Source organism: Strix uralensis, chromosome 8, assembly GCF_047716275.1.
Source record: "Strix uralensis isolate ZFMK-TIS-50842 chromosome 8, bStrUra1, whole genome shotgun sequence".
Lineage (NCBI taxonomy): Eukaryota > Metazoa > Chordata > Aves > Strigiformes > Strigidae > Strix > Strix uralensis.
Window position 1 is genome coordinate 19367295 of NC_133979.1, and position 25967 is coordinate 19393261.

At 36.3% G+C, this 25967-nt stretch overlaps 1 protein-coding gene across 2 annotated transcripts; it reads left to right on the plus strand.

The window, feature by feature from the left end:
- The first annotated feature begins 63 nt into the window (after nucleotides 1-63).
- On the plus strand, nucleotides 64-25938 carry CCDC18 (coiled-coil domain containing 18). 2 transcript variants are annotated; one of them, XM_074876518.1, is made up of 25 exons: nucleotides 64-240; nucleotides 1261-1408; nucleotides 1580-1736; nucleotides 1986-2153; nucleotides 3128-3237; nucleotides 4095-4223; nucleotides 6160-6256; nucleotides 7026-7147; nucleotides 8660-8969; nucleotides 10305-10405; nucleotides 10515-10675; nucleotides 11354-11574; nucleotides 12376-12486; nucleotides 13279-13410; nucleotides 14181-14315; nucleotides 14889-14966; nucleotides 16396-16512; nucleotides 17835-18002; nucleotides 18473-18615; nucleotides 19070-19233; nucleotides 20055-20268; nucleotides 20858-20957; nucleotides 22058-22174; nucleotides 22606-22749; nucleotides 25696-25938. In XM_074876518.1, the coding sequence occupies exons 1-24, from the start codon at nucleotides 168-170 to the stop codon at nucleotides 22723-22725; spliced, it is 3396 nt and encodes a 1131-aa protein (XP_074732619.1). In that variant the 5' UTR covers nucleotides 64-167; the 3' UTR covers nucleotides 22726-22749; nucleotides 25696-25938. The 2 variants fall into 2 exon arrangements, with proteins under 2 accessions (XP_074732619.1, XP_074732620.1); XM_074876519.1 differs by lacking the exon at nucleotides 14889-14966.
- The last annotated feature ends 29 nt before the right edge of the window (nucleotides 25939-25967 follow it).

Sequence of the window (25967 nt, forward strand, 5' to 3'; positions counted from 1 at the left end):
CCACCCCTCGCGCCGCTTCCCCAATCGCAGCCACCGCAGCGCCGCGCCCCGCCCGCCCACAGTGCACCGCGGCAGAGAGACGCGGTGGGTGGGGCCTACCCCTGCCCGGGACGCACGTCCCTTTCCAGGGACCCCTGCGACACCGGCGCGCGGGGGGGGGGGGGGGGATGCGCATGCGCCTTAGGGGCCCCGCGGTGAGGGCGGGCTTGGCCTTAAGCGGCCCGCGCTGTTTGAAGCGGGGTAAGGACCGGGCCTGGGGGCTCCCGGGGAGGCGGGGTGCTCTGAGCCCGCGCTGTTGTCGACACGGATCTTCCCGGGGCCGAGGCTCATTTCCGCCTTTCGCTTGCCCTTGGCTGGCTGGCGGCCTGGGGCCGCTGGTCGGTGAGCGCCGGGGTAGGTGAGCGCCCGATGCCGCCAGCTCTCGGCTGGCCTGGGCCCCTCCACCGTCGGGCTCCCTATAGGAGCGGCGGCTGCTGTCGCGAAGCCGTGCCGCCGCGCTGGCGCTGATCCCCGGGGCCGGGGCGCCTCTCCCGGGGCTTCCCAGCCGCCCGGAGCAGCCGTGGCTTGGGGCGGGCGGAGCGGCGTGAAGGCGGAGGAGGGATCGCAGTCGGGCCGGGCGCCGGCCAGCTCCGGCCTACAAAGCCGGGCGGCGGAGGGACCCCGTGCTGCTGGAGAAGGGCGGGGGGGCGGCAGCGTCTCGCCCGGCAGCGCTGGCTTCTCTGAATCATCTGACCGTTTCCCATCAAAATGTCTCAAGCTCGATCTGCGAAGTCTTATTTGCTGTGGTGAAGGCAGCACCCCCCGCCCTCCCCCCAGCTTAGTAGCTCGCGTCTTCAGTGTTGTGACGTCCTCGCTGCTCTGATTTTTTCAATGTCACTGGACAGCGAGGCGAGTTTTGTGTATGGGACTGCTGAAGTAGTTGAGATGTGTTGTATAAGAGATTTTTGGCAACTAATGTGAGGCAAGCTTTTCCAGTTTTTGTAAGTGGCAATTCATGAAGCTTCTCATACTTCACAAATACATACAAAACTTTTTTCTCAAAAAAGATAATTAGTACAGAGTGATTTTTATCTAGTGAACGTGGGAAAAGGTAGCACGCAAAATGTACATTTACATTTGGAAATTAAATATTTCCTTTCTTGTATTTCATTTTTTTCCTCCTTTCATTTTTTTGTATTTGCCTTATTCTGGTATCTTTAAAAGTATCTTTGAAAATGGTACTCACGTGCATTTAACAATGTTTTAATATTAAATATTTAGTCATATGTCTGGTACCAATGGAATATGGTATGTGGACTTGCTCTAAAAGTGCTGCTGCTGAAGACCCACTTGCAAATGTACAATCATTAAGGAATCAGCTGAGGAGAACTGAAAGAAACCTACAGGCTGTAGAGGAAGAGCTTTCCAGGTATGAGTGTGTTTGGGAATGAGAACAGCCTGTCTCTTGTAGTGTAGATCTGTCTTATACAGTGTAATGGATTATTGCAAGTAGCTCCTTTTGTGCTTTTGCTACTCTTTATGAGCAATTTAAAAACAAACAAGAAAAAATGGTGTACCAACTTTTTACTCTCTCTCCTAGCACTAATACAAGTGAACATTATGGCCACTGCTTTGATGAGGCTGTAGACTTCACTCTGGAGGACCTTGTTCAGCCTAATTGCAACTGTCAAGGCGTTTCCAACTGTAAGAAGAATGCTGGTAAAACGTCTTGCCAGGATTTTCAAAGAAAATCCAAAGTAAATATTGCACTCCACTTATTTTTTTTACTGTGGTTTTCTGTGCTTTGCTATGTTTATGAATATGTTTTTGCTTTTAGGGCTTGGATTTGATATGCTCTAGCATTGGACAATTATATCAATGGAGCACTCTTAAATGTTTTAAATACATTTGTTTTGTAGAGTTTCCACTGATGTGTATATTGCTCACATATGCATATACAAGTGTGTGTGTATATATATATATAAAAACCTTTTTTTAATGTCTAGTCTTACTCAGTATCCACAACTTCTGATAAAACCACGGAAGAAAATGAATGTCTTAAGGAGAAGCTGGGTGCCCTTCATGAGCAAAATGCATCTTTGACTTCTCAGAACCACTACCTGAAGAACAGAGTGGAAACAATGAACTTTGAATTGATGCAGTCAAAAACAAGAGTATGTATCTTTAGTGTATTCATCAAAAAGAAAAACAACCCCAAACCCAAAAAACCACCCCAGTGACCATGACAGTTGAGTCTGTTATTCCAAGCAGAACATACTAATTTTTGTCTTGTCTTAATCTGTCTAAATTTAACATTTAAACTTTAAAGTTTAATATTCTATTTTTTTCATACTATTCAGTATTAATTTTGGAACAGAATAGTTTGGGATCTACATGAGCAAAACAACTATATTAATTATGGATTCTATCTATTCATGTTCCAAAGTTTAATCTAAAGCCAGTAAGTCGCAGAATGAGGAATACGTTATGTAAGAAAATAGTTCAATAATGTATTTAGTACCATATGTTCACATGTCTGACCTACATTAAGGTTAATGTGAATAAAAATGGCACAGTAGTCATTTGTCTAGGAAAAGAAAAATGTTGACCTTTTAGGTTGGGTTAATATTGCTGGTTTGAAAAGTGAAGGTGAGTTAGAAGGAAATATTGTATCTAATAAATCATTACTGATTTAATATACACTTGTGTTTACAGGTTTTTTTCAGGATAACTATATTCTTGTGTTTGGTTTATGTGTAGCATTAACAAAACATAGCTATGCTTAATGCTTTTTGTTTGAGAAATGTTATCTCCAAGACAGTACAAATAAGGAGATAAACAAAATGTTTGACTGTCTGGCATGGAAAGAACAAATAGCGGAATATAAACTTCTGGGGAAAAGCAAGAGACAAGATCAACATATAAAGAAATCACTGTGCTAGACAGCATATCACACTGGAATGGTGCTAGGGAACGGGAAGGGTGTTAAATGAGCAGAAAATTGAGAGCGGTTTGCGTAGATGAGCAAGCATCTTCCACAGTGGGGTTAAGAGCACTGTGTCATTTGCTAAGCAGATTGTTCTTATGCATGTCACCTGAAGGTATATGTGCAAGTGTTAATGAAACCCCACATGTGTTTGTATTTCAGATTTCTTATCTTGAATCGATTTTAGGTACACGTTTAGTCAGTATTCCGAAGTTAAAAGAACAGATTGTAAACTTGGAAGCAGAAGTTTCAGCTCAAGATAAAATTCTGAGGTAGTAAGTGTACTTTTAAATGAACATTTTTTTGTGGTCTGCTTGCTAGTCCAGTCTCTTTTGGGATTATATAATTACTGGTACTGTGTGGGTCAGGTAATTTGGGGCTTGAAACTTTCATTTTGGAGCCATATATAGGAGGAGGGAGGTGTTTTATTTTGTGCTGCATGTACTTCAAGAAATGGAGAAAAAAGGTAAAAGAAACTAGTTTATAATGTACGTTAAACATGAACGTGCCCTTATAACTGACCGAAGTGACTGTATGCTACATGACTGCATATATTCTGTAGTGAATAAACATACACATTTTTCAAGCATGACTCTGCAGCATGTAGCATAAAGGATTCTTTCTTTGTGAATATATTAAGGCAAATGGCCAAAGAAAGCTAGTGTAACCAGTGTCCAGAGGCTGTCAGGAAGACATGCCTGCTGTCAGTTTATCTTACAACCTCATACTCTATAATATTTAATTAATATCTCGATAGTCTGTCTTCACAAATAATACTTACATTTAATTGATAGTTTAATGTTGTTTCCCACATGTTACCATGACCAGTCACACCTATTGCCAGAAAAATGGTGATTTCTATGTTCAGATCTCATGACACAAAGGCAGCCACCTGGGTCCTTGTCAGTTGTGACACCTGATGCCTATTGATGAGATTTGGACACCACTCCAGGCTGCAGACATTCTCATGGGGAGTCTGGGGCCTGTGGGTGTTCCAAAGCTAATTTTGAGAGTTGCAGTGTGTTTGTCTAGTGCTTCTCAAACATCATGTGCAGAAAAGAACATCAAAAATCTACTTTCTTTACAAAAAGGTTCCTATTTTTTTAATTATGCTTTGTTTATTTGATAGAGATGCAGAAGATAAACTGGATCAAAGCCGGAAGACAGGAATGCAAAGAGCAAACATGTTACAAAGATATAAAAAGGACTATAAAAATCTGAAAACTGAGTTAACTGAACTAAGCAAGCAAGGAAAGAGGTAGCTAAGTAATTTTAATAAATTGAACACAAAATAATAGTGTATAAGTGTTTATTTCCGTTCGCAGATGTTTACTTTGTGGAATCAAATTATTTTTCTGCTTTAAAAATTATATTTTTTTTTAAAAAATGGGGAAGTTCTGTGTGAAGACACTTATTATTTAAATAAGCACTTTTTAAATCTTGAAATTTGATCCTAATTGCAGACTGATATCGTACACTAGTAACTGGTTTATCACCGGTTCTTTCCCTTCAGAATAGATGTACTGCAGTGGAGAGCTGAAATGTGTCCAGAATGTATTTTTCCTGAGTTATTTTTGACTTTGTTTTGCATGAACCTGCAGAGTATGCTCAGTACTCAGTATTCAACAGTATCGAGTGCTGTATTTTTAGGGTTGGTGTGAGGAAGGTGATAGAAGCACATCTTAGTTGAGAGAACATTTTTGTTATCCCTAATCTTACCTGTCTATAAGGTACTGTTGAAAAGGGTGCTGTAATTCCATCTCAATCCCCATTTCCCTTTCCTGTTGTCTCTTTTAGCCTAGTGGTTGTGTGGCTACTGGGAGGATTAGGTAATTTCTGTTGACTGTTGGAAGTTACCATATACAATCCTATCCCTTCCAAAATGTAATTGTAAAGAAATAAACAGAATAAATAGAAAGATTCCTACCTGCCCAATTCATTTAACTGCAATACCTGGGGCAAGAATTAACTGAATTAATGACTTAGGAAAGCTTTTCTTGAGCCTTTTGAATGCCCACCCTGTGTTTGGCTTGTCTGTGGAGCATGTGCTACTGGTGAAGGAATGTGTTGATTTATGTTCAGTGTTCATTCACAGAGCACATGGGGTTGGAACTAGCTGTACTTAGTTCCTAGTTGCAAATGTAAATATTTCGGTACTTTAGAAAAACTGAGCTTCTACCAGGTGTTAAAGGCAACATGCATGTTACGGTTAGTATTAACAGTTATTACAGTTTGTTTCTAATCACTAATGACAACCACTTACTATTCTTCGGCCAGGCAAACAGAAGTGCTTTAGACTAACACTATTTTGTTTGTTAAACTGAAATCCCTTGATCCCCTTCTCTGAATATTTTTGCTGTCTCTAAATGGGCAGTGGTCCTCAGATGGACAAACATGGATCAAAGGGTAGGCTGTACTTAGATGAGGCACTTGCCCTGTCCCCACAGTTCCCTTAGTGGAAGAGAAACAAATGTTGCTGAAAAGCTGTAGTTCTTCTGTGCCTGTGTTGGGTGTCCTGAACAGACTGTGCACCTGAGCTGTCCCAAAGTTACTGTTCTAACTTCTTCCTTAGTGAGTAACAATAGGGGAAAGTAAGAAAGGGGCAGGGATGCAGAGTAATAGCGTGGAATAGTAGGCAGTCTGGGTTGCTGCTTTGAACAGTTGCTCATCTGATATCATTCCAGTCTCAGCTTCCTTTACTGTTATTGATGCCATCTCTCCAGGAGCCTCCAATAATTTATCCTTTCATCACTTCCTGTCAGTCTCATCATAATTCCATCACAAGAGCTCCTTTCAGTATCAAAATCTTTTCTAGTTCCCCTTAAGCAGTTTGAATTTTAAGGAGCGCTGCTATCTTCTGCTTCCTTATCATGCATGCTATCCCAGTCCCTAAAATGGACTTTTACTGGTAGGGACAGGAGGATGATTTGAATCAAACGGTTTTTGAAAGGGAATCAAAAGTGGTTTTTTTACATTCTTAGTCTTATTAGAATCTTGTTTATGTTAATAGGCAAATATGATATTTAAAATTAATTTATGCCTCATATGAAACTTTTTTTATCCAGGGGTTGGAAAGTTGGAAGAAGGGAAGTTATCTGAAGCAATTAATATGGTAGTTGTTTTTAGTAACCGGAGGAGATAATTACATAATGACTGAAACTTGTGATTTTTAAAGTTGGTATGCTTCTTTGCAGAGCAGAACAACAAAGAGATGAAGCTTTGTTGAACGCGGAGGAGCTGACAAGGGCTTTCAAAAAGTATAAACAGAAAATAACTGAAAAATTAGAAAAGGTAAGAGTTTTTTCTTCACTTGTTTTTGCCATGCTATTAGGATTTTGCTTCTTCAGTAAGCTAGGCAGCAAACAGCGACAGGTTCACCAGTGGGTCAGTTGTTTCTGCTTGTTGCTGGAAAAGTCATAAGAGGGGTGGCACAGGTTAAACAACTATTTGTGGTGATAACTTCAGTTATCCAGTTTTAAACTGTCTCTGCACAGTCTGGACAGTCTGCATCTTTGAGGTGTCCTAATACTGCTGCTGTTTCTTTGGTCTCTTGCTTGCCAGCTGGGAGTTTTACATTTTAAAAGTATACAATCCTTTTAAAAGAACTCATTTGACTCCATCTGTATAACCTGTTCAATGAAACACAGTCTAGAGAAGGGCTAAGATGAAAATGAAGTTATCTCCCAAAGTTCCAGTGGTCAAAATTGTTAATGCTTCCTGCCTTGTGGAAGGAGAAAATACAGGCCTGAGACAGTTACCTCTTACAGACAATTTTTGTTTGAGTAGACTTCTTTCCTTGTGGAAGGAGATGGCCAGCTACAAATATACCCTAAAATACTAAACCAAAATAACATTACTTTTTTCCCAGATGACAGGAAAAAAAGAAAATTTCTTTGCCCCTCTCCTTTTCTTCACAACAGTGAGCAATAGCATTAACTACAGGCTTACCAGAAAGAGAAAAAGGAACAGCATAGTGTTTATAGTATTCTTTTAAAAAAGCCATTGGCCATGGAAGCTTATATTATTGTTGTACAGTAACAAAAAAAAATTGCTTTTTAAGGTTAAAGCTGAAGAAGTAATCCTGAGAAAACGTTTGTTTAATTGTGAAAAAGAAAAAGAGACGTTAAATGAAAAATGTGTCAGCTACAGAAAGGATCTAGACGTCCTAGAAGAGCAATTAAGGTAATGCAAAGGCTTTTACAAATCTCCATACAGTTATTTGAGAAGAAGTTGCATGTTACAACTGTTACTGTGAACATGCTGCTCAATTTGTGTAGTTCAAACCAAATCAGGACCAGAGTCAGTGAATACTTAGGATCAGTATCAGCAGCACAACAGACAAACCATAATACTAAACAGGTAAAAAATGTTAGTATATACTTACAAATTTCAAAATTCTTTTCTAAACCTAATTCTTAAAAGTTCTAATCCCACATGTTGCCACATATTCACAGTAACAAGCAACACCCCACCAAGCCTTCTGGGAGCATAAGTTCCCTTGCTCGCACACCGCTTCTGTGGGAGATGTGGGTACGCTGGTTTTATGGACACCTGTTCTGCTGCCTGTTGTCCACTAATGTACGTGCCAACGAGAAAGCGCCCTGTGGGTTCACTTACAGCACCAGCTGCGAGTCCCTAGCTAGAGTGAAGGATACTTGGCTTCCGAAGGGGAGGCTGCACTCAGGTCTGAACAGAGGTTGTGATGCTAGCTACAACGTCTGGAAGTGTCAAACCAGGTTTTGACTGCTACTCTGTTCCCACTCCAAGGTCCTTTCCCACTGTTAAAAATTTTTATGCTCCTTGTATGTTTCTTTTCAAGCTGAACCCCTTTTGTCTTTTGGTAATTCCCTCATTACTTCAATGAGGGAAAACGACCATCAGCTGGTTGTCTTTAGCATTATTAGGTTTGGTCAGACACCTCAGACAGTTTTGGGTATCCCATTCACACGTGCTGTCCACACTCGCGTTCCTGCCATAACAGTTGTTCTGTAGGCCATTTAGGCAAGAGTGGGCATTGTGTGAGCATCCTTATGGTAGCTTGGGCCTGTCTAATAGCTCTCTGCGGCTCATGGGGGTCTTTCCTCTAGACTGCCCACTTTCTCTGCTAACTTGCACTTGCTTTGGCACTCATCAGGACTTTGAGCTAATTCAGTTTCCTAAATCAACAGATACCTAAAAAAGTGATTTGTGATGGGCTAAAAATACAATTGGCTCACTGTACAGTCAGATATGAGGGGAGAAAAGAAATAGGACTCCTCTTCCCTCTCTTATTAGCAAAATGCTAGACTAGCTCAGTCTTAGTGCATTGTGTTTATCCACTGTGATTTTGGGTATTGTTATATAGTTATTTTATCCTGTTCTTAAATTCCCTTGGCTTCAGCATAGTTAAAGCCACCCTGGTCTATTTCCTACCAGTGACTCTCCTGATACTGCTTAAAGCTTTACTAAGTTGCTTAAGAATGAGAAGTAGTTTATTCTCTCCTGTTTGCTAATAGCAGTTTGCATCTTGGACCTTAGGAACAGTGAAAGCTTAGTAAAGGAGTGAAAACTTTTCTGTCCTTTTGTATCGAGCTAATCCTAGATTTTGAGAGGGAAGGAACTAGCAAAACAGCATAGTTATGGTGTGTTCTTCTGGTACTTAATGAAAATCCTCTTATGCTGAGCTATACCTTTTAAATGGATATACTTTTTTAGGCAATTAAAGGAAGAGAATCATAGCACAAAAGAAGAAATTAAGACTCTAGAGGTAAAGAACACTGAAATGTTATCAATGCTGAATCGGTCTGATCAGAAAATCATTGAGCTTGAGAGTGAACTGAGTGAAAAAGAAATAGTACTTAAAGAGAAAAATTCTCTAATAAGTGAAAACGCAGAGCTGAGAGCACTTACTGCACAGCAACATAACCGCTTGAAATTATGCCATCAAGAAATTGAAGACTCAAGGGAAGAGCTTAACATACTAGAAACCATTATTTCCCAGTTATCTCCAAGTACATCTGAAAAGGTACAGTAACTGATACATCCTTAAAAATTGTCTTATGTGTCTTAAACAAGCCTAACTGACATTGCATGGAAATCCTGTGATGTTCTTGAGAAAATCTGACTGAAATATCTTTGGTTTTCAAGATGCATGGATGACCCGTTTTCTTAATTTAAATATTTTACTTTTGTCTTCTCATTCAAGAACAAGGAATAGGTGCTTTGGAACTGATTAATCAGCAAACATTTAAAATTACACTTTCTGTTCCTCTGTTCTATGTATTGATTCTTCAGATGTATGTATATTCTCTAATATACTGATGTCCTGTTATATGGCAGAGGTTCTTCTCGGTAGAACAGTATGACGTTTCCCACATGGCAAGCACATGGTGTGACACAGCCAGAGTTGATGTGTCAACTTCAGCAATGGAGAAATTAGAGCAGGAGAGATGTTTGTAGAAACTTTTTTTTTTCTGGAGAAGAGAAGGCACGCCTTCCCTGACTGCAAATGAACCCTTGTTTTCCTGGAATGAACCCTGGCTTATGAGCCTGAAGCTTGTAATGGTGAAGTTTATCACTAAACTGACTGTGATTGGGAGTCATGTAAAAAAACTCAAAGTTGTGAACTGACTGGGGTTACTGGAGGAATTGTTTGGGAAGTCAAGAAGGGCTGGAGAGACATATGAGGTCAGGAGTACAGATTACGTCTGATATCTTTTAGTTTTGAAGTATAAATGTAAGTAGCTGTAATGAAAACAAAATCAAAAGTATGCTTTCTGCAGGATTTTGGAATTGCCAAAGTGACCTCTGCTGAAGAGACTGTAGAAATTTTGTATAAAAATGATGTTTTGAGCTGTTGTTTGGAAGAGCCTTAAAAATTGTTTTAGGGCCCTTTTCGGAAAATACTAATTATTTTCTGGAAAAACTTGAGATTCTAGTAATTTAATGAAATATTAAGAAGCCTTCTGTAACTTGAGGGGAAAAACAGTGTTTAATGCAGTCCTCGAAATCTAAAAGGAAGTATGATGTGGGAAGCTCAAAGGTGGAATTACTGATAATATCTCCCTGTGTTCACAGCAAAAATGTTCATGCTTCAGTACCTGTATGAAGATGTCTAAAGGAATGGTCTCAGTTTCAGAGGGCCTTAATGCCTATAATGTCTACTGATGTGAGACAAACCTGCAGTGCTCTGCAAGCACTTACTTAGGAGAATAATTTTAATGATCAAGTTATCCAAACTTTTAACATCCTGGTGTACGTGTCTTAAAATTTATATGCTAGTATAACACATGAATTAATCATGCTGTGAAGTGATAAAAAGTAAATTTTGCATTGATCTTGGTTTTCCCTTAACTTTTAGTTTAAATGGCACCACTTGAAACACCAGCTATCTGGTTCCTCAACAAAAGAAGCTCTCTCTGAATCTTGTGAATTGAATAAACCTTTGATTGCAGACCTAAGGTATAACTTTCTGGTTACTGAATTTTGGCAAGAATAGGCAGATAATAAGGTGGTATTAGAACTAGCATGTGGAAAGAATGTTAAATAATTGTCTCCTCCTTTATAATAGCATTAAACTGGCAATGAAAGAAGAAGAAATTCAAAAGCCTCGCGCAGACTTCACTATCGGTACTGGAACTGAGCATCTTTCTAATGATAATGAAGGACAAGAAAATAGTGGGTTATGTGGCCTGGAAACAGAGCCTGTCAAATTGATCAGAAGTCAAGGAGGTAAGCTTACTGAAATAGCTGTGCAGTTCTGTCCGATTAATCCACAGGACAGGAATTTTTTGGTGGACTTTAAATTGTTTTTATAGTGATTTTTAAATATATCTCTGAGCTAACAGATATGGTTTGGTTGAACATGGAGCATTTGCCATCTTGGAATTCCGTAAATTGTCATGTTCTACAGGCGCAATGTTATTCTTCCCTTTGCTAGTTAAATTACTTATTCAGCAATATCCAGGCTACAGCTTCTGTTGAAATAGAACCATGTATTATTTCTTTATGCCGGTTATGCTAAGGTCTCCATATCTTCTTTGATTCTTTTCTCTATATCCTGCTGTTACAGAATTTCTGCAATTGCTTCTGTGATTACTTTTGAACTGCTCCATGAAATTACTTCAGAGCACCTATATAAAGATGCTGTCTTCAATTTTTTGTCTGTTTTGTCAGGATTTTTTTGTTGAATGTTTGGGAGGGGGTTGGTTTGTTTTCATGAGTCGCAGCTTTCAGTTAGATTAGGGGAAAAAATAAACAGTCTTGTTTCTGAATACTATGTGTGTTAGTTTAATATGCTGTCATTAAATTATATTTCCCCTCCCTTCAGTTTGTATGATTATTTGCTTGAGTGCTGATTTGTATGTTCTTTTATGAATTAATCTTAAATTTATTTTTTTCTACTTTGAGAGAGGAGAAGATGTCAACAGTTGGAGCTGATCAGCAAACAATTTGAAAAGGAGAGGCAAAGATTGCAGAAAGAGATAGAAGAGTTACGCACTAAACTGACAGAAGCAGATGATGAGAATTCTTCTTTGAGGACCAGCATGGCTCAGAGAGCCAGTCAGTTTCAAATCATACAGGAAGACCTATTGAAGAAGGCTTCAAAAACTAGTAGTTTAGAGAGAGAAGTAAGTTTTTAACAGCACTGAAAAAATATCACTTTTTATTTAGTTCAGTAATCAAAGATAGTTAAGACAAGAGTTATGGAAAACTGCAATTGCCATATTAATTTTAAAGTCTGGCTTATTTAGGAAAAATTGGAAATAAACTTTTGAGCAAGCAGAAAAACTTAAAGATAGCAGCCTTAATTTGTCAGTTGTCAGAAATCTCATTTTAAAGCTGATGTAGTTAGTGGGCTTTACTACTACTGTTTTGATTTGTTATGTGGGAAATATGCACAGTCTTGTTGCTTTGGTGTAGTTCAAATAATGTGTAATTTTAAGAAACAGATGTTGAAGCAACAGTTGTACTTTTCCTCATTAAATGTTAGTACAGTTACCAGAGACTAACATTATTACCAGAGTGTCACCAAAAAAAAAAAAAACCACCTTCAGCTAGCTCTTCTTTGGTTGAATAAGTTGAAATGCTGATGTTTACATTCTAGTGCTGTGTTTGTAGAATTCCAGCATAATGGAATTTGCAGTATTTCCTAACAATGGACATAAATGTTATAAATCTATAGTAGCTAATTCACTCACATGGCACTGGTAATTATCATGAATTGGATAAATTTGAGGTAAATTGTCCTGAATTCTTCTCTGTAAGTACTAAAGTTGAATAGATCATACAAATATAAACAAATAAATAATTAGAAATACTAGGAAATAGTAGTAGCTAAGATTGAATTGGTGTTAAGAAAGTATATACAAATACTTGAATAAACCCAAAACAGTTGTCTTCATACTGTTTTGTACTATAATTAATTTCAGGTAAGAAAGAAATCTTCTCAACTTTCTGCACTTGAGAAACAGTTGGAAGAAAAGGTTATTGCTTATTCCACTGCTGCAGCAAGAAATACTGAGTTGGAACAGGAACTCATGGTAAAATGTTCTCAGTGAGAAACTACATTTATGTAAAAAGACATAAATGGAGATGAAAGTTTAAGCTAAAACAGTATTATTCCATGTATTCAAAACTGATAGACTTTCAGATCTGCTAAACAATCTTCAGTTTTTAGACAGTGCAGTTTTTAAAAACCGAATCTTGCTTCAAATAAGACCCCTCTTTTTTTCTTGCTTTTGAACATGGCAAGTTATTAATGGACATGTTACTTTTTTCCTTGTGATATGTGCAATGAGAAGCTGGTCCTATTGAAATCAGTTGTAGCATTGCCATTTGTTTTAGTAAGTACATGTAGACCTGTGAATAAAAAAGTCTTCTAAATCATAAGAAGTGAGGAAGGTGATCTAACACTTAGAGCACTGTAAATTCAGGTCTGGTGGTTGTTATACAAACTTTTTTAGTTTTGGGAAGGGGTCTAGGGTTGCTAGAAAAGGAAGCTGTTTATGTGGTCCTTTTCAAATGGAAATCTATCCATATGAACATAAAATTTGTTTTTGTCTTTGTCAGAAATTCCCTGCTGCAGTTGCTTTAATCTGTGCCAGTAGCTCACCTTGGCAGACACCTTGTCTCTGTGTAGTGGCTGCATTTAGTGCCATTCTTATACCTGTGTTACAGGTGTGACATCCTTTGAGATGAAACACGCTGTGTATAACTTCAGTATTTTCTGTGTTGTTCTTTTATGAAATCTAGGAACTTGATCATCAAATAAAACAATATTTAATGGCACAGCTAAATATTTTTAAGTCCTCTTTGTTGTTGCTGTTTCCCAGGGAAAAAACAGACGCATTCATGAGCTGGAAACAACTATCAGTGAAGAACATGAGCAAATAACTTCTGCTTTTGAAAAAGCAAAGTTGGTTCACCTTGAGCAGCACCAAGAGATGGAGAAACAGATTGAACTGGTAAGCCCTTCCTTGTGTGCTAGTATGTGTGAGTGATATACTTGGTAACTGTTTTCTTATGTTAAATTTCTTTGTCTTTTTAGTAACTCTGAGGCAGATGTCCAATTAAAAAGTTATATTTTCTCCCTGCATTTCCTTATTTTAGTTCATTTTCCATCTAACACTACACAGTCTCATGATTTCTCTGAGATATTCACATCCTCTTTTCTGCTCAACTGAAGAGAAATAGGAACTTAGGAAGAATACTGTTGTTCTTTGCTCCAAACACCTGGTAAAAAAAAAAAACCTATAGCTTTTTTGCCTACAGGGATTAAACCATAACAGCTTCTAGTAATATTCTTTCGTGTGCTGAACCTCTGCCAGTCTGAGCCTTATGAGCATCTGTGTGCAGGGAGAACTGTTGGTAGTTTTTTTTCAGTCTTTAGAGAAGAATTCTGTTGCTTCATGTGGTTAGAAATATAACCGTGGCTATTTCTAGCTATTCAAGAAGGTTGTCATCTTTACTAAAGAACATATGCATGTCTTGCTGTCTTGGCTGATGACAGATGGTTACACTCTGCTCTCATTCTCTTGATTCTCCTGTTGCCTTACAATATTAAGTGTTTTGGATTTCTCTATGTTTTTAAGACTCTGCAGTACTGCTGATGGCAGGAATGTATTTAGTTTTCATTCCTAAAATGATGGGTGGATAGAACTGAATAATGTATTTAGATGCAGAAATTCTCTGAAAAAGCTTATTAAAATAATAAACTTGAATTACTCATGGACAGCTTCAGACACAGCTGGAGAAGAAACATCAACAATTCATTGAACAAGAGAAAATAATATCTATTTTGCAACAAGATGTTATAGATAAACAACATCACATTGAATCATTGGACGGGCTGCTGATAGAAAGCAGAGAGGTGAGGTTGACTCTTTCTTTAAATGCAAATCAAACAAGTGACTAATAATGATGAAAAGCATATCCATAAACAGATGGAAAAATTGGGAAAAATTTAAGATACTTATGTTTTTGCTTCTTAATTCTTGTTTGAGGAATTGACTGAATCTAGTGTAGTCCACAGCTGCTACTACTATATATTGTACGAACTTCAATGACCATTCGTTATTTTCTAGCTCGGCATTTCTGTTCATGCCTCTGGTTTGCCCCTTGGTCTTCTCTCTAATCAAAGGAAAGAGATCTGGATAAAGAACAATTGCATATATTCTGCACTAGGTGGAGAACCAAGAATGTTCTATTATGGCAAATTTTTATTCCTTTTAATAATTCCTGCTGCTGCAAAATATGAAGGGACAGCTATGAGGAACCAAATTTGCTTCAGAGGATGATGTACACAAATACAGTATAGAAGCAATTGTGTTGTAAATACACTGATCCTTTTTTTTTCTGATTCTCAGTATGAGTTTTTATTAGCTTAATCAATGTTACTATATTTACATTTTGTTCTCTTGAATAAAAATATTTGTACAAATAGAAAATGGAAAATGAAAATGTCAAGAAAGATCAAGGATTGAAGGTGATGAAAAGTCAGTTAACAGAAGAAACGATCAAAGTTAGTAAGCTCTTTGTGATTTTCAATTAATAGTTTTAAAGTTCGCAGTAATGGTGTATTTCCTTTTATCCTCTAGAGAAAATCTATTTAAGACTGTTTTATAGAAATTTATCTCACATAAATATTTCAGAAGTCATTAACCTGAAGTCTTTCCATTTAAAAAAAATTTTTTAAATTAAAAGTAGTACGGTGAGACCTGCAGTAAGAGATTATTCAATGCATAATTGCTTTAGAAAATTACTTTGAAATGTTAATTTCGTAGAAATTACTTAGAAAATGTTACCTATAGGGCAAATTTGTGCTTGTTGAACAAATATAACATTATGTAAGTTTTTGCTCTACATACAACATATATTTTAGACATATGTGATATTATAATATTGGTCATGTTTTTAGCCGTCTATACCTCTTCCTAGTGTTTGCCTGATAAATATTTTCATGCAGCACTTGCAACAGTATTTTAATAAACCATTGCCATGTGGTGATTTACCGCGGTCAGGTTTCAAACAGTTTCAAATCTTCAGGATATCACTAGGAGAAGGTACTGGGGACTTAGCTGGTAGTATGCTCTTTCTGAACTTGTGTTGGACCAGTTTCCTGTCCATCCTGTGGTGTTTGGGATGTTTTCCAGAGATTTAAAATTAAGACCTGTTATCACTTCTCTTCAAAAAAACCTCTTGATTTGGGTGGGGAGAGAAGCATACAATCCAATATGGTTTAGAAAACTGATAGCATTGAAATCATTAGCCATTCTGCATCTAATTGCAGCACAGTTCTCATTGATGAGAAAAGTCTTAGTGTTGAAACCAAAGAGTTAAGAAGAGTTGAATTACTATGGCTTAAAACCTCTGTGGGTTTGTTCATTATAATTTTTATCTGTTTGAGATTATAAGATGTTTATTAGAGATTATTCAAAACCAAATTAATAGTAAAAGGGTAAAATAGATTAGCAGTGTTGACACTGCTAAAAGCTTTTCCCTCTTGGTAGATCTCAGGTGCTGTCAGTGCAGAAAGGAGAAAAAATTGCTGTTTAGTAGCTTTCTGAGAGGAATTGTATTAAAATCTGAATGTTATTTTTGAAAAAGACTTGTCACAGCTCACATATGATGATCGTTCCAAATTTATTTATACAATTCTATATGTAATAAAACATGGTGGACTAATGATTTGGTATTGGGCATGTGTTTGCTTTTAAACTCTAGATACTGACAAATACTGGAATATCTTCTCATAACTAGTAGTCTTATCTCATTTAAACACAGTCTAAAGTACTGTAATTTAATTTCACAAATAATTTTAATTTCTGAAAACTTCAGATAAAAATGTAGTTTTTCAGACACTTTCACAAATATGTTTTTTAACACTTGTTTTAGACTAGTTAATAAAAACTGTGACATGCAATTTTAAGTAACCTGTTACATTTAACTAGGTGAGACAACTTGAGTCAGCCCTAGAAGTGTGTAAGGAAGAAGTTGCACTGTATTTGAGTCAGTCGCAAGAAAACAAAGAGATATTTGAAAATCAGCTCAAAAAAAAGTTTGAAGAGGTAACAGCTTGTTTTAACAACTCTTCTGTATGCAGAGAACATGTATTATGAATGATTAATCTAAAAATTTGTCTGTGAAATAAGGGACAAAACATTTGCATTGTGACTAGTACATAAGCTGCGAGAAGACTATACATTTTGTGAAGGTAAGGGAAAAGTCATAACTAAGAAACACTGGATAAGCTTAGGGAAAAGAAATACCAAGATAAATGAATTGCTGAAATAAGTAACAAAATCAGAATTAACTGAAAGAAAGCATTATCTTGGGGAAAAAAAATGGTGAGAGCACTATTGCAATATAAACTTAAATGCATGTAATTGATTTCTGTTGCAAGTATCTTAACAGGGAAGAAGTCCTGGGTATAAGAAAAAATTTATTTCAAGCCCCTGAGTTTTACCATACTTTCCACTACTACATGAAATCAAGAAAGAATTAAGTTTAATTATTTTTAGTATGAATTTTTGGTTGTGGGGATGCCTAACCATGTGAACTAATTATCGTAGTAGGCTGTTCATGGCAGTGCTGCCCTACCTGCTGAGGGATAGGCTTTAGTCAGCTGTAGATGACTAGAGCCTGTGCAGGAGTAACTGGATGGAAATCTATTGTCTGTGTTACACATAAGTCTGTGATACTTACTGCTGCTTTCAAAGCCCTAAAATCTATTGTTCTTATACCGTATATGAAGAGGCTGGATGCTGTGTGAAACTGAAGGATAGCAAGTGAGGCTTTCTAATTGTGACCAATGTTTTTCATAAGTGACAGAATCACTACTTCCACTTTGGGGTGAGCAGTTAGTGATTTTTTTTTTTTAAAGAATGTTTTCTTTTTTTCCTCCACCTAGAAATTTCTTGGCATTCATCACTTGACAAGTTAGGCACTTGGAATTCCTGTTTTTTATTGGAATGACTGTTGTCAGAGACGGGAAGAAATAAAGGGGAGGACCGAGAACAAAATCTGAAGGGGAAAGCAAGAACTTTCTGAGAACTAAAGAATGACAGAAAGAAAAATGACTCAGTAATTAAGAGATGAAAAATCTTTGTTACATACGTTTTTAAAACATTGACCAGTTTAGGTAAATTTTGAAAGCAAGAAGTCAAAACCTGGGGCTGATAAGTTACTTCTTTCTTCACTTTATAAAGCCCAACTCAGTGATGAATTTTGAGATGTGTTCTGTACTGTTGAAACAGTAATGCAACTAAATTCAAAGCCAGAAGTTTTATTGAATCATAGGTGTGATTCTGTGCCCATTAAGAATGAAGAATAGCTGATGCAAGTGCAAATAAAAATGTTTTATTGTAATGGAAAATAAATGTGTTTTCAGGTTCATTATTTACAGAAAGAAATAAAACTAAAAGATCAGAATATCCAGGACACAAGTGAACAAAATATTCTCCTACAACAAACTTTGCATCATCAGCAGCAAATGTTACAGCAAGAAACTATTAGAAATGAGGAGCTGGAAGATAATCAAATTAAACTTGAAAAACAGGTACAACATGATGAGAAGTGTCTACATAAAGACAGATAATTAAATGTTTTTATATATGTTTTTGTAATACCTTTAAAATCTGAATGTTTTTTTGATAACTGAGTTGATAGTTATTATTTTAGATATATCTAAAATAAAGTGTTCAGTGTTTTGTTTTGTCTTAAACCAGGTTCTGTACTATCAGGAGTTCTAGCTAGCATTAGAGTGGCTCAGTACTTGGAAAACCAAACCCTAGACTGCAATTAAGGAGAGATGTGTTGAAATTCAGGAAGTTGAATATTTTTATATTTACTAGAAACTATTTGTCTTTCAGATGTGACTGCAAAGCTCTGGTCTTAAATTATGTACGTTTTTAGACTATAAAGAAATCTGTTGTGTTAAAACTGTCACTGAGTTGCAAGACAAGGCTGTGTATTTCTTTTGTATGTAATTTAAAAGTACCAACACTTTTTAAATACCATTTTAAATAGGTATCCAATTTGGAACGAGAGCTTCAGAAGCAGAAAGCATATTCAGAGGATGAGTTGAGAAAGGTAGAGCAGAAACTTCACCTAGCTGCTCAGGAAGCAGATTTAAACAGACAGAAGGTGGATGAACTTAACAATACAATCAGGTAGGTTCAGAATAACCAAGAGGTATATTCTGCAGATAGACATATCAACAAGAAATATTGCTGCCTGAAAGGATATTCAGCTGTGTAGTCACACAGTGCAGTCTGTATGAGCAACTGGAAATCAGAAGGGAATTTTCTAACTAGCAGAGGCATGAGTTTCTGGAACAGTCTTCTAATGGAATTAACGTGAGTCCTGGGAACCTATTTAGCCTTAAAATGGCATTTCGTAATGCAATTCATAAATATATCAAGTTGCTTATAATTCTAGATAGTAGATGTAGTAGATTCTAGGAGAGCTTGGTGGTCTTAAAGAATATGGTTATGATTGAGAGAAAAGCCTACTTGACTTTTTTATTCTTATTGAGAAATGCTTGTATTTGAGCATGTAAGGACATACATACATTGCTTTTGTTATTACAACATTCATTTTGTTCTGGTTGCTTCTTCTATTTAGCCAAATTAAATTGGAGATGGATCAGTGCAAGAATGAACTTACTGGTATGGAAAAAGAAATAGTGCAATTAAAACGAGATGATGAAAACAAAGCAATGCAGATAAATCAGTTGGATATTACTTTGGAAGAAGCACGATCAGAGCTCAATGAAAAGGCAAATAAGGGTAAGTTTGCTATTTTGTTTGTCATTTCTTAATAAGAGTAATTTTGCTATTTCCTTTCATCATGCTATTTCTCTGTATGTATTAGATTAGACATTTTTCCTTTTTCCCCTGTTTTATGATCAAGTACGTAAGAGTCAAAACATGATAACTTTTTTTAATGTGTTGGTAATTCCATAGTTCTAAAAAAACCAAAAAGCTAAAAAACCCCACCCCATCCCCCCTCAACCCCTAAAAACCCACAAACTTCTTTTTATTGTACCTTTGCAAATTCTCTTTTGTGGGATGTACCTTTGTTGCAGGTGAAATGAATAAGTAGTTTTCCCTGTAAATTGCTAATGCAGATTCTTAATGTGGTAAACAAGATACACAGATTTAATAAAGGCATATGCTATTCACAAAAATGCAGCTCTTTAAAACAAACAGAAAGCCCCACAAGAGTGTCTATGGAAATAACAAACTTTTCAACCCCTCCTTCTCCATTTAATTAAACATTATCTTAAATAGGAGGCTTAGTTGCAATTCTGCTTGCATTTTTCATAGCACTACATATTCAGTTACTATGTTGTCTCTGTACTTTATCCTTGGACAAATGTTTTTAGATGAATCCTCACATTTCAAGCCAAGTATAGGTTATACGTTGAATAAAAACAGCAAAGACTTAGGTGCCATGAAAAGGTGGTTGTATATCCTCACAAGTCTCTGTGGTTTTTAGATTTTCCTAAAAATAGTGATACTGAAAACTGATTGTGAGCATAACTGCTAGTAGGCAGCAGTGTTGGATAAAGACCTGACTTTTTTGTTTTGTTGTGTGTGTAAAATAGTGAATAATTTAGAAGATAAGCTGCTTCAAAGTGAGACTTGCCACAGGGAGGCCTTACAGAAAATAGTAGAACTAGAATCTGCATTACAGAATGCCCGTGGAGAATTAAAAATTACTTTAACACAGCTTCAGGAGTTGCAAGATGCATTACAGAATGCACAATCCTCTCTGGAGGAGAAGCACATTGCTGTCATGGATCTAACAACTGAGCTCAGGTAAGCTGACATCTTTTCCATCATGAAAACTTAGTTGTGTTTCTCCTTAAAAACAGCAAGTAGTTAGGATAGTCTTTTTTTATATTCTTAACAGTTTTCTATAATTTTTAGGTGGTTTTTGGCTGTAAGGTAACTTGATATAGTAGCTCCTCAGCTCACTTTTAATTTCTAAAATTGCTGCTGAATTCTTTCTTGGGAAACCTGTTTTAAAATCTGCTAAAATTATTTTCTGAATCCCAAAGCTGTGAAATAACTGTAAGAGGAATTAATTTATTTTATAGTGAAATTGTCCAGTTTCCTTTCGGATCATAAATTAATGGTACTTTCTTCTGTACTATTCTTTTTTTAAGAACATGTTGTCCTGATAACCAATTAAATAACTTGAATAAAGAAGTTATTGGGAAATCTCCACCTGGAATATAGTTAACAGAATTGCTCTGTTTTGGTTTATTTCTTTGCAATCAATTAGTTGATTCATATTTTAGAGTAATTTGGCTTTAAGTAAGTAATAGATCTCATGATTTTCAAGCTGGATACTTGAAGCTAAGCAACTGAATGTGCATTAAGCAATTAAACATGCGAATTTCAGGTATTGCAAGGGAGAAATTGAAGATAAAAACCAAGAACTCCTTGACATGGACCAAGCATTGAAAGAAAGGAATTGGGAACTGAAACAAAGAGCAGCTCAGGTCAGACCATTTTAAGTATGTTACTGACAATTATTGCTGTTATGTAGTAGATAACTTATGAAAAGCCTGCCAGTTTTAATGGCCTTCATATATTGTTCCAAACTGTACTGTTAATATAGCCATAGTGTCAACTCAAAACCAGCTGTATGTTACTGAAGCCTTATGGTACCAGGAAAATTAGGTTGTGCTCCCCTAAGGGATCACAGGCTACTGCTTTGATAGAACAGAAGCCTTGTGCAAACCTGTCCCATAACTCGTCTTTAGTGACAAAGGTACAGGACAGCTGTTGTCAACTTGACGTTTAATGAAACGAAGGAAATATCTGCACTGAAGTGTGCTTGGAGATGACAGATTCCTTTCCTTGTTTGCACTGGAGCATATTTTATTAACTCTAAAGCAGCCTCTAAATATGAAATGGTTATCTTTGTTGTGAAAAAACTTCTGTAGCTCACTTCAGGTATTTTCAGTCTTTTGGTCTGGCTTCAGGATTTGATACCCATCATGGAAAAACTATTTTTCTGTCACTAATAATTAGGTTTCTAATAGCTACTTCCTATAGGAGTTACCAGCCTTTGTATCCAAGAATATTTGAGGTTCAGAGAGAAGGAGGGATGGAGATTTTTAAAAAAAAAAAAAAAAAAAAAAAATCTGTTCAAGGAACTGATACTGTAAGGAGGCCAGAGCTTCCAGTGTATTCATGCTGCAGTACCCTATGAGCTGCTCTGGGAATTCATCAAAGAAGTGGGATTTTTTTTTCTGCTTCTGCAAAATTTGCCACTTTCTAACAAGATGGATTAGTATAAGAAGCTACTCATTACATTCTGTTTTTAAATGAGAACTAGGTTTGTATTCTGTGTATCTGAGGACCAAACATATTCAGTTATGGACTTTTTCCCAATTTTCCCCCTTTCTCTTTGTGTTTGTCCCTATTTTTTAAATGAGATAGCTAGGGTGCATTTTTATATTGACTACTTAAGAGAATATTCAGGAGACTCCAAAGAATTAGTTTCATTCCTTTTGCTGTCATATTTTGTAACATTATTTCTTAAAATCAGTATACTATTATAAAACATTTCCTTTTCTTCCTTTTTTACCTCTAGATTACACAGTTGGATATGACAGTTCGTGAACATAGGGGAGAAATGGAACAACAAATAATTCGATTGGAGTGCAATTTGGAGAAGTCCGAGTTAGAAATTAAGGAATGCAATAAGCAGGTAATTCTTGCTTAAATTAAAAACCCGGATTCCCTAACAAAGGGCAGCTAATTGTATGAGAGAGTCTGGTCCTGGGACACAATAGCTGGCCAGATTTAATCTAGAAGAGTAAAATTGGTTCCTTATTGTAGAGAGAGGGAAGAGAGTACCTGAATAATGTACCAGCAAAAATATTTTATGTTCGTCAATTAAAACTAAAAATTTTGCAGGAATATACCAGTATAAAAATGAAAATGTATTTTTTTACTTGATATGATATAGCTCTAAAACTGCTTTTTCAATAAAGGACAATGTTGACAAAATAAAAAATTCATAAGGGAATCCAAAGTCAGAGGTAATACTGATGGTATTTGTGAGTTGTTTGGGGTTTTTTTAAATTGTTCTGATTTCAGTAAAATATCAATTCTGATATAATTGCATTTTCTGTTCAGATTGAGGGCTTAGAGAGGAAACTCCAGCATTCTAAAGATGAGCTTCGTGAAAAAGAGTTTGAATTGCTGCAGAGAGATCAAGAAATAAATCAGCTGAAGAAAAAGATTGAAAGAAAATAACAGAGCCTAGAAGCTCTTGAAAAGGTAAAGTGTTTCTACACAACAAATTATCAATTTTTAATGCCATTCCCGTAACTACCTAGAAGGAACAATACGGTGTCTCTTTAGAATAAGTGTTATTACTTTTCCCCAAGCAATGGTATTTTATATCCTGGTGTTTGCTGAATCTTAATCCCCTAAAGTTAAAATAAACCATTTTAATGATTTAAAAATTACAAATTTAATGGTACTCTTAGTTTCTGCTTTGTGGAGAAATTTGAATATTGATTATTTTTAGTAACCTGATATTCTGGCTATGGACATGGTCTTCCTTGAAATTAATGATGAGAACTTCTTATGACTTAGGTATCTATCTTGTGAAAATAATTGCGTCAAAAAGCACTGAAATCTAGCATGCCTATAGGAACAAGAAGAGATATTTTTTTTTTTGGCATGGTGAATGGGAGCATACAGATAGAATAGGGAAGATAGCTAATTTTACTTTATGAATTATACAAATCTTTGGGGTATGAATCAGTCACTACAAGTACAAATGCAATTTGAGATAAACAGGCTTTCTGCAGAAATAAATTCATTCAAAGACGCTTGCCAGCTAGAGGTAAGCACCAAAACTGAAATGACTCCTGCTGGTTTGGTTATGCTGCATTCGTGTGTTATTTCTTTCCCTTGGATAAGATATTGCAGAAGTCTTCTTTCTGTGTACGCACCAAAGGCATTTGATCTGTATTCTAGATCGTGGGGGCTTGACTGTGTCACAGCTGAATATGAAGGTTCTTTCACTGCAAATTAAAGCAATGTCAGCTCTTCCATCTTGATTTCTGTTAGAAGTTATGACAGTCGAGAACAAGATAGTACCTGCTGCTATCCTTCATGCATATCATTAATATATTTCCAATTTTTCCTGAGAGTTTGGGGATGATTCTGAAGGAAAGGGTTTCTTAGCTAGCCCCTGTACAACTGCTGATTAGACCCTTCCTTTCCAGAGAGATTGCCTTGTTGTTATTTTTGCTGAGGAATACCAGGTAGCGAGAGGCCTAAGAGTGATATAAGAAAGGCTTTGAAAATAGACCTACTCCAGTCATGTTCCTTTAGAGACCTGGGATGAAGGAAATGAAATGTCAAGTTTATGTTCACTGGAGTGAAGTAGATAAACCACTGGATTTCAGAAGCATTCTGCATAAAATATTAAATATATTGCAGAGAGGTTCTGGCTCCACTTAAAATATGATATGGTTGCTTCTTTGTTTAAGAAATGCGTATATAACATGATGTAAGAAAAGACTTTTTCCGTTAGTAAAACATTGCAGACTGACTGACTAATCTTTCACAGCAACTTTTTGTCCTAGTTCTAAAATCTCTGTTACCTAATCTATCTGGGGAAAAGGAGTGGGGTGTGTTTTGCCCGGGGGTACAGTCTGTCTCATTGTTTTTCCCCTTAATACACTACTTTCCTTGCTTATTACAGGAAATATATTAGTTTAGGGAACGAATTGTTAAATAGGGTTGATTTCTGTCCTGGCCCACTCTGCCCTTTTGGGACTCATGAAATAACCAGGTCACAGATTTTTCAGTTGAATCTTCCTTTGTTCTTACTCTGCTTTAATCTGCAGTGAAGATCTTGTAACAGTACAGCACTCTGCTACCCCTAGAAGTTGTAAGTATTCCAAATAAAGGAAGAGGAAATATCTTACTGAACATTCAGAATAGCTTTTTCATTTTTCTGGGAAATTGAAGTAATTTATTAAAAAAAAAAAAGCAGACTTAAAGCAAACTAATCTTTTGTGGCCACAGTTCCTTACTGAAATGAGAAGTAAAATTGTGTTAAAAATGGTAAGTGAAGTAAGAAAAAAAACCAGTGCTTACAAAGATTGAATTTTTTTAAAAAAGGACTAATTTTTACAATGTTTTTGTAAAAGTATACATAGTATAAAAATAAAGTTAGTGTAATAATCTTTCAGTAGCTGTAAGCTTATTATGTCCTGCTTATAGATGTCTGTGTACTCTATTTATAGCATTCCTCATAAAGAATAAGCATCTAGCTAAATATGAATAGATCCAGCATAATCACTTTTATATTTATAATTAACAGGAGCCATAGAATAATGTGATGTTATGAAATATTAATGGCTGTATGGCCTCTGTTGTGCCACAGTATTGGGTCACATAAACATAGCTGCTGTGTATCATATGCTAGAGAGACCATTTTGTTGATCCCCTAATAGTCCTGTTTGTTTTTTTCTATAAATGAACTGTCAAATAATTAGGTCCAGCATGTAAGCCTGTATTTTGGGGAGTGGGGGGGACTAAACCTCTAGAAATTAACGGAAAAAAAACCCCAACCCCAAACCTACCATGTTTGACTGCATTTATTTCTGCATACCGTAGAAAATCCAGACTACTTACATTAATGTTGATAAGCTTTTCCTCACTTTTGTATTGGTAGAAATCATAGTCTTTTTTCCTCTTGATACCTAATACCTTGATACTGTTGATAGGGTTTTTACAAATGCTTCCTTAATTGCTAGGAACTTAAATATAATAATACTGTTCAATGTGAAACCTTAAGCCTTACACAGAGGAATTATTTCAAAAGACAGTGCTCCTTTAAACTGTACAAAATTTTTACACTGATTTGTATATAAAGATTTATTCTCAAAATATTCTGCGTACTATTTTCCTACTTATCTGCTAGAACTTAACATATGTTGAAAAATTTGTAAATTATGCTAATTTTGAAAGCAAATGCGCTTCAATTACTAGAACAGTGAACAAAAATGCATTAATAACTTCAGTGTAGGGGGCAGTATTTGAGAAAGAAGCCCTGTACTTGAGACCTGCAGCTAGTTTTCTGGAATTTTTAAGATAAATCTTAATAACAAAAAGTAACATCTTAGTACAAATGGATTTAGATACAGTAATTTGAGTGCAGAAGTTTAAAGGAAGGTTCTGATCACAGATATTTTCTTTCAGGGGCAAGAATTGTGAAGGAAGGAATGTTGCCCATTGGACAAGCAGCAACCCAGGAATGCTGTTGCTGGCATCATAATGCATTCAAAGAGGAAATTTTAGCATTGTATTTGTAAATAATGAATGTGGTTATTTGTACTGATGCAAATGACAACCTTTTTATATTTCCAAATGGTTTTGAGAATATTTCCTTGATATAATAACATCTTAATTTATTTTTGAGAAATAAATTTTATTTTTTAAGTATCTTGAGTTGCAGGAATTAAATTCAGCTG

Excerpts from the sequence above, each read along its gene's own strand:
- CCDC18 (XM_074876518.1), top strand. The coding sequence starts at position 168 with ATGCGCATGCGCCTTAGGGGCCCCGCGGTGAGGGCGGGCTTGGCCTTA. Across the intron at positions 1,409-1,579 it reads GTAGAGGAAGAGCTTTCCAG|CACTAATACAAGTGAACATT; the intron begins GTATGAGTGTGT and ends TCTCTCTCCTAG. Across the intron at positions 13,411-14,180 it reads TGGAGAAACAGATTGAACTG|CTTCAGACACAGCTGGAGAA; the intron begins GTAAGCCCTTCC and ends ACTCATGGACAG.